At 41.7% G+C, this 9,597-nt stretch overlaps 1 protein-coding gene across 1 annotated transcript; it reads left to right on the plus strand.

Moving 5' to 3' along the window:
- Positions 1–3,756: 3,756 nt before the first annotated feature.
- LOC129950686 (uncharacterized) lies at positions 3,757–9,111 on the plus strand. The gene has a single exon (XM_056062609.1). The coding sequence runs from the start codon at positions 3,757–3,759 to the stop codon at positions 9,109–9,111; it is 5,355 nt and encodes a 1,784-aa protein (XP_055918584.1).
- Positions 9,112–9,597: the final 486 nt, after the last annotated feature.

Here is a 9,597-nt window from a genome sequence, read left to right on the forward strand (position 1 = left end):
TCACCTGTTCATAAAACTTTCGAACTTCATTCCTGCTTTTAAACCTCTCAACATCTTCGACCGCACGCTTCTTATACCCTCTCTTTTTCCTTCGGAAAAGTCGGCGTTACTCCCGCCTTTTCTGCTCATAGAGCTCATGAGCAGCTCTCGTCCTTTTATGCAGCGCCGCTTTGCTTGCCTGTTGTTTGGCTGCATTTGCCTGCCGACATTCCTCATCAAACCATGGATTCCTTGTTGGTGGCTGTTTGAAACCCAGAACATCAGAGGCGACTTCTCTGATTGCATCTTGGCAATGTTGCCACTTTATCCATACATTGTGTTGTGTAACTCGGTCGGAAAAGGATTTGGCGATCTTTGGCGATTGTTGCCGTTCGACGTTGTATCTTCTCCCAGCACCTCCCTGTTTTGCCTTGGGTCTGCAAATCCGAAGTGCTACCTTGGCTACAACGAGGTAGTGGTCCGAGTCGATGTTAGCTCCTCGGAAAGTTCGTACATCCATGATGCTGGAAGCGTGCCTGGCGTCGATCGCTATATGGCCAATCTTGTTGACGGTAGATTGATCTGGAGAATTCCAAGTTCCTTTGTGGATGTTGAGGTGTGGAAAACGCGTACTGGTTACCATAACGTTTCGCCCCACAGCAAAATCTATGAGCCTGAATCCGTTGTCAGAAGTGTTGTTGTGCAGGCTGTTCTTCCCGATTATTCCACCAAAGATGTCTTCCCTACCTAGCTTTGCATTAAAATCGCCCAGAACAATTTTAGTATCGTAGCTAGTACACTGCTCATATGTTTTGTCTAAGAGCTCCAGGAACATATCTTTGGTGTTGTCGTCTTTCTCTTCTGTGGGGGCGTGCGCGCATATCAAGATAATATTCCCAATTTAGCCTCCACCTATAGCTCAAGACTTCTTGACTAAGTCTGGCTCCAATGACGAAGCCGCATCCAAATAAGCGCTGTTGGTTTTCGTGGTAGCTGTCACCATAGTAAATATCAAGGTTTTTTATCCTCTTTTTGCCCGGCCCATGCCATCGTATTTCCTGGATGGGGGGATGTCTGCTATATAGCGGTCTAGGGCCTTAGCTAATTCTTCGGGCGCACGTGGTCTGTTAAGGGACCTAACATTCCATGTGCATATCCAAAGTTCATTGTCCTTAATTCGTTTGCGTAGGTTGCCAACAGTAAATCCGTCCGTATCCGAGGGTTGTTGGTGCTTCGCAACTATGAAATCTTTTACGTGGCCAGGAAGTCACCCCGACGGCACAACCCTCAACCTGGAGGGCCAGATCCTAAGTATAACTCCAAGGATATGGAGCCGGACAAAACTTCCTTATAGGCCTTGGCTCCGAATAAGTCGAAGAACCCCTAAAAAGTGTTCACTAAGTAGTTCAACCTTACTTAAATTGTAGACGCCACCGTTGATTCCATCTCGGGAATTCCTCCGCTGCCGTCTGGATAAGGAGAGGTGCCTTAGTGGAAACACCTCTCCCCCCTGTCTCGTTTGCTGCTCCCAACAACTTTACACTGGGGTTGGAACCCAATCTCCAGTTGAGGTACTAGGCACCCGATGTTCACCACGGGGTGGTGAGAGTGGGAGTTGATAGACTTTCCATCATTTCGCAGAACTTAAATGGTAGCTTTCTCTTTTAGGGATTAATGGTTACCGCGATCCCTGTTTTCCTTAGATTTAATTGTAATATTATTAAAATCATTTAAATTTATTTCCTAAAGTGAATTTATTATTTTATAAAAGTAAAACAAAATATTATTGTTTTTTTGATAACGGTTAAAACTACTTCTAATGCATGTTGTTGTTAAATTTGGTTTAACTCTTAGCAACTGTCTCTGTGTCATTTTTTATGTCCATAGCTGTATATATTCATGAATTGTTGCCAAATTGTTAAAAACAAGTGTGATCTGTGAAGCACTAAGTAAATCCATAAATCTCCAAAGCATTGTTGTAATTATTATATAATAGCCAGAAGCTTAAATGCCTGCCTTCCTGTCTTATCTTGATACTTACACCGATTAAAGAAATAAACTCTACTGCCACTTGAGTAGAGCCTGTCAGAGTAGCACACATTGGGTCAAGACCTTCTCATTGAATTAGCCTTACGTGCGCCTGTCTATTCTTTAATTTTTTGTTTTCAACTCAATCCACCACGAGGAAGTTCGAAGTTGTAGCTTACCTACCGTTTAACCAACCTTACAACTTGGCTATATACTTGTTTAGTTTACCAAAACATCAATATTTTTCCCTTCCTATAAACATTCAAAGGTGATAGCGGTCACATGATCTTGAGTCCTAAGTTCCCAGTAAGAACGCGTGCATTTGAACCCAAAACCCCCATAAGCTAATTTAGATCCTCGACGCGTTAAGCGATCACTGAGTGTGCTGCGCTTCCTCGAACCTCCAAGCGCATATAAAGTTGATCTTTGTTTTTGTTTTTGTGTTGAAGAAAGAAATTTTCACGATCAAATGATCTAGATTATCGATTAAAACAGTTCCGACATCACGAGCATACAATAATAATAATTGCTGAACAAATTGTATTTTTATTACTTACGACTTACTTAAGGCAATGAAATGAAATGGTCGATTTTTAAGAGTCGATATTGAAGTGGAACTGAATGCCACGATCAATATAGGAAATTATGGTCAAGATCAAAATAAAGATATAGATACCTGATTGGAGGAAGAACTTAACGATATATTGCAATCTAATCAAAGTTTTATTTAGTACCACATAAATTTAACATTTTTAATAAAAATCGTAACCCTGGAAAAGTGACAGAAAACCCTCTGGTAACTACTTTTTGACAGTAGTTATGGACAAAATAGCACCCAAAGATCGTACACTTAAGGTGAATATTGCAGCATCTTTTTAGACATTCTCATTAGGATCAATGGCTTGAAATCCATACAAGACTTCCACAATCAATAAATTTTTACTCCCTAAAAAACTTCTTCCAAAAAATTTAGTCCGCTTAAAAACAAAAACTATCACTCGGACATCGACAGTGTTCGAACATACAGGGATGCCAAACGGAGAGGCGACGGCGGTGCGAACCTAAACTAGATACGAACAAACCTTGGAGTTACAAATGCGTTCCACACGATCCACAAGGCAAAATCATAAAATTGCTTGTCATTCTTTTTTATAATAAAGAATTCGATTGAACAAAGAAGTGGTGTTTTTTCCTTTGTCTTAATAATTTTTACTTTACATATAGATCGATATTAAAGTATTTAATTTACACGATTCCTAATTAATTTTAATAAATATACACGGAAACATTGGTCCTTCGAGCCCTTTTCTACGAATCGGCTTTAAAAAACAATTTAAACAATAAGTGTGTGCAGTGAGTGCCTGAACTTTAAACATTTAAAAAAGAAAGATCGAATTTACAATTCATCTTATATATATATATATATATACATATAGCCTCGAGACTTGAATTTCCATAAAATTCTATCATTTAATAAGTGGTTTCTTTTTAATTTGAACAATTACTTAAAAACTAAACTTAAAATTAATAAATTCAACCTAAATAAATTAATAAATTAAACATAAATAACTCAAAAAAAAAAAAATTAAATCATCAGCGGAGGCTCCTGACATCAGCTTTTCATCAAATAAGACGGCAGCAGCAACAGACAATCAGTAAGTCTTCATTTACGTGTTGTAAACTTGTCTTCTTTTGTCGTGATTCCTATTTTAATACGTAAAATAATTAGTATTTTATATAATAAGTATTATGGCTGAAGCAAAAGGCTACAAATACGGAGAACTCCAAAAGGGTATTTTAAGCAAACTAATAAGAGAACTTACCAACTTTAAGAAAGCTCCAAAAGAGCGTAAGGGAAAATCATATGCTTCGGGACGTCTGAGCAAGTTGGAAGATGACATTTTGACTTCCAAATCTTATCACGAAGCCATTATTGGAGCAGGTTTGTTTGAAGAGAATCTGAAACAAGAGGAATTAGTGGTGGTGTATGATCAAATTAACGAACTTTACCTGGAATATCGGGCAGAGTTGGTTGATGCTATAGAGAAATCCGCGCCAATTATTGCGGCTCCAACAACCGCGGGTGTTCCACCCCATTCTGTGGTCGCAGCATCATCGGGAATCCGACTTCCACGAATCGATCTACCGAAGTTTGATGGTTCATACACCACCTGGCGAGCTTTTCACGACAGGTTTCAAGCTCTCGTTCACCATAACAAGGCCCTCGAAGACATCGACAAATTGCATTTTTTGCAATCATGCATAGTTGGTGATGCTAGTCGATTTTTGCAAAATTTTGCAATTGAGGCTGCCAGTTACGAGAAAGCGTGGGATCTTTTGAAGGAACGATACGATCACAAAAGGATACTTGTTCATATCCAAATGCAGATTCTTTTTGGACAACCTTCCTTGTCTCGTGAAACTGCTTCTGGACTTCGAGATCTATTATACACAACAAGAGAATGTCTCCTTGCACTGGAAAACATGGACGTACCAGTCTCTGAATGGGATACGGTGTTGATTTGGTTTCTTTTCCAGAAGTTGCCGAATATGAGCCAAAAACTGTGGGAAGAGAAACTAGGAAATAGGAAAGATTTACCGAATTTTAAAGAATTTACGGACTTTTTGGAGACAAGATTCCGGACTCTCGAGGTTGCGGACCAGCAGGAACTTGGAGTAGGGTATCGGACTAAAGATGAGCCATCCGTCAACATAAGGCATCGTGTACCAGCAGCAAAACCGAAGGTCTTACACGCTAAGCAAGCTGTTAAGCAGCCGTATCGACAAGCAGCCAAATCGAACCCTGCAGAGCAGCTGTCATGCAAGTTGTGCAACGAAGGTAAGCACACGCTCAGAAAATGCCAACGTTTTTTGAATATGGACATCTTGGGACGAAAAGATACAGTTCGTAGGCTCCAGGTCTGCGAAAATTGCCTATCCTACGGCCATCTAGTTCAAGCTTGTCTGTCAATTAGTTCATGCTATTTTTGCCAACAAAGGCATCATTCTTTGCTGCACTGCAACGCACAACAGATTAACAAACAACAACAACAGCCTGTAGCCAGTACATCTGCTCAGGGATTACAAAACAATACAAAGGTATTACAAGTGACAGTGAACCCAAATGCGCCTGAGTTTCAGCCGATGGGGGAACAACAGCTCCAGTCAAACGGACAAACGTTTAATTACCACGCGATAGATGGTGATCGCAAACACTCACATCAGGTGCTTCTGGCAACAGCGGTTGTTAAGGCACGAGCAGCGGACGGCAGGCTACGCCTTTTACGTGCTCTGATCGATACCGGCTCAGAAACGTCGTTTATCACCGAAGCTGCCGCACAACTGCTGAAATTGAAAAGGCAACGGAACATTGCCGAAGTATCTGGGTTAGGATTGGTCAGCAGCGGCACTACGCAACACTCCGTCGAAGTACGTTTTGCGTCCCGCCACTCGACGTTTGAGACTGCCGTTCAGGCTTTGGTCTTCAAGTCGCTGACTGGGCATCTCCCGACCCAACGAGTGATACCCGGCAAATGGAACCATCTAAAGGGTCTTTCGTTAGCAGATCCCCATCTCTACGAACCTGCACCCATTGATCTTCTATTAGGGAGTGACGTTTGTGCTCAGATACTTCTTCCTGAGATAAGAAGACCAGAAGATGGATTGGGACCAATCGCGCAAAAGACGGAGCTTGGGTGGATAGTGTTAGGGAAAGTTCCAGCGGAAATTCCCCGGCAAATTCGAAGTTTCGTCCAAATTACGGATTTGAGCTCACAACTGGAGAAGTTTTGGGAAATGGAAGAAATGCCGTTCCAGACACTTGAAACCGAGGAGAACATCGTTTGTGATGAAATCTTCAAGAAAAACACAAGACGTTTACCAGACGGACGTTATGAGGTAAAATTGCCATTTAAAAATGAAGGTCTCCCAGCAATGGGAACGAGTAGACAAGTCGCTTTCCGTAGATTTCTTCATCTGGAAAGGAGGCTTGATGCGGATCCGAAGCTTCGTACGGACTACAATAAATGTATCCGAGAATATAAAGAACTCCAACACATGGAGGAAATAGATGCAAATGATGCAGTTTTACAAACTCCATTTCATTATTTCTTGCCACATCATGCCGTTTTTAAGGAAGCAAGCTCCACAACGAAGCTGAGAGTAGTATTTGACGCAGCTGCGAAGGCTTCGGACGGGAAATCTCTCAACGACCGTTTACTTGTGGGTCCAAAATTGCAGTCGAGTATCATAGATCTCGTGCTAAAATGGAGGACTCACCGAGTCACCTTTACGGCCGACATCGAGAAGATGTATCGGCAAATTTTGGTTAGTTTCCCGGACCGATACTATCAGCTTATCATGTGGAGAGAGCAAAAGACTGCTCCTATACAATTTTACAAAATGAACACTGTTACTTTTGGCACAGCAAGTGCACCATACCTTGCTATCAAGGTCCTAACCAAAGTAGCTGAAGACGAAGAAGAAAATTTTCCGGTGGGGGCGAATGTTGTCCGTAAGGACATGTATGTCGATGACTTAATCAGCGGTGCTGATTCACTCGAAGAAGCACGGAAGAAGCGTGATGAAGCGAGGCAACTGTTGGCGTCTGCGGGCTTCAATTTACGAAAATGGACAAGCAACGTAAAGGAACTCATCGAGGATATCCCAGTTCAAGATCGTGAGCTTGATTTTGAACTTCCGTTCAATTCGGCCGACCACGTTAAGACGCTCGGGATTAAGTGGTATCCCAAAGATGATTGCTTTTCGTACCAGAACTTACAGCCGCCAACAGAAGCAACAACAAAAAGGTCAATGTTATCGACGATAGCCAAACTCTTCGACCCAATGGGATGGATTTCCCCATGCATCATCACGGCCAAGCTAATGATGCAGCGACTATGGGATCTTGGATATGATTGGGATGAACAGATTTCAACAACTTTGATGAAGGATTGGGACACTTTTCTTAGAGAACTCCCTTTGATCGAACGGCTTCGCATCCCACGGTGGACCAAGTTGAGCAAGACCAACAAGGCAATCGAGCTTCACGGATTTTGTGACGCTTCAACGAAAGCTTACGGTGCAGCAATCTATCTCCGCGTTCTTGATGTTGATGGCAATATCCATGTCAATCTTTTGTTATCCAAGACAAAGGTGGCACCAAGCCAACGAACGGTAACACTGCCTCGTCTAGAACTGTGTGGTGCTGTAGTTTTGGCTCAGCTGTTACAGTACACAAAGCAAGTCTTAGAAATTCAAGATGTCAAGATGTATGCGTGGACAGATTCTGCGATCGCATTAGCCTGGATACGCGCCACTCCCGCCAAATGGACCACATTCGTCTCTAACCGCGTTTCGGAAATCCAGCGGTTAGTGGGGATCGATTGCTGGGGACATGTCGCAACGCTTCATAACCCAGCCGATCTAGCGTCCAGGGGTGTATTTCCGTCAGAATTGAAATCACTGGAAACTTGGTGGTTTGGACCAGAATTTCTTAGGAACCAATGGGAGTTCGATGCTCCGCATCAACCCATCGAAAGTGATACAACTGAAGAAAAGCGGACGGTGAAGATACTCAACATTCATGTGTCAAATAGCAACAGTATCCTGCAAACTATATACAACTGTTCGAGCCTACTCAAGGTTGTACGGGTCATTGCACACTGTTCTCGATTTACAAAAAGGTGTCGACCGAAATTGGGGCTTATAGAAGGTCCGTTTAGCTCCAAGGAACTCGAGGCAGCACATATCATCGTCGTCAAGGCAGCACAACATGAGATGTTCCAAACAGAGATCCAACAAATTGTAGAGAACTCCAAGACTCCCAAGAACCTCCGCGCATTGAATGCCTTCATTGATGCTGATGGGATCTTACGAGTGGGCGGACGTTTAGAGAACTCCCTCCTATCCTATGATGCGCAACATCCAATTTTGTTAAAAAACAAACACCACTTCACAAGTCTGGTAATCAGAGAGGCGCATAAAAACACCCTCCATGGTGGCATCCAGCAGATGATAAGCTACATCCGACAAAAATATTGGATTGGGCAGATAAGGCGCAGCGTTAAGTATCAGCTTTACAGATGTCCTTCCTGTTATCGGCAAAAGGCTTCGGAGATGCAACAGCTGATGGGAAACTTACCTGCCGCTCGAGTGCGGATGTCTCGGCCCTTCAGTCACACCGGTGTCGACTACGCTGGTCCAATTGAAGTGAAGTCCTGGAAGGCTCGCGGTGCAAAAATTTTAAAGGGCTATTTTGCCGTATTTATTTGCTTGGCAACAAAGGCCATACATTTGGAGGTAGTATCAGACCTGACAACACAGGCATTTTTGGCAGCATTTCGGCGTTTCACGGCTAGAAGAGGAAGTTGCAAGCAAATCTACAGCGACTGCGGAACAAACTTCGTCGGTGCTAATAATGAATTAGCGAAGATGTTGAAGGAAGCACAACACGATTGGAAAGAAGTTGCAGAAACCTTATCAAATCACGTTACCGATTGGCATTTTATTCCCCCGGCTTCTCCACACTTTGGTGGATTATGGGAAGCGGGTGTGAAATCGGTCAAGTATCATTTAAAACGAGTTGTTGGGACCGAAAGGCTTACATTCGAGGAGCTCGCGACGCTTCTAGCTCAGATAGAAGCTTGTCTGAATTCGAGGCCCCTTTGCCCTCTCTCCGACAGCCTCGACGATTTGAACGCGCTCACCCCTGCACACTTTCTAGTCGGAGAATCACTACATGCTGTTCCTCAAGGCGAACTAAACACCAATATCAGCCATATGGAACGATGGAAGCGAGTTCAGTCATTAGCAGAAGGATTCTGGAAAAAGTGGAACTCTGAGTACCTAGCACGGCTTCAACAAAGACCAAAGTGGACAAAAATCCAGGCTTTGCCTAAAATAGGAGACTTAGTTCTTCTCAAGGATGAACGACTTCCACCAACGCAATGGAATCTCGCGAGAATAGAAGGAACACATGCAGGAGCTGACGGATTAGTACGTGTTGTCATAGTAAAAACTCAAAATGGACAAATGAAGCGACCTATTGCGAAGATTTGTCTTTTACCATCAACCGAATGCCCTGAACAAAACGCCATCATTTAAAATCGAAAACATGATACAATGTATAAATATCAAAGGAAACACATCTACAAAACAAAACCAATAATTCAATAATTTTGCATAAAACACCATGAACACAAAATAAAACAAATTAGTTTTTTTTTATATTACTTTCATTTATTATCATAAACAATAGTCAATAAAAAACAAAATTTAATGAATTATTAACCAGATTATTCATCTTCATATTAAGCAAAACAAGCAATAATAATTTATTTAAAATATTTATTACCATATACTAAATTGAACAAATTTGCACTGTGACAAGACATGTAAATAATTCATAAATAAAATAACGAAAAACAATTTTAATTTGTAACAAAATAATCTTTATTCAATAATTGTTTACAAATCACGTTAACTTCATTTTAAATAAATACAATCCACAAATCAAACGTCAAACTCCATCGGCAAAACAAAATTTCCGAACAACAAAATTGAATTAACTTTAATATCAAATCGCATTTA

Source organism: Eupeodes corollae, chromosome 3, assembly GCF_945859685.1.
Source record: "Eupeodes corollae chromosome 3, idEupCoro1.1, whole genome shotgun sequence".
Classification (NCBI taxonomy): domain Eukaryota; kingdom Metazoa; phylum Arthropoda; class Insecta; order Diptera; family Syrphidae; genus Eupeodes; species Eupeodes corollae.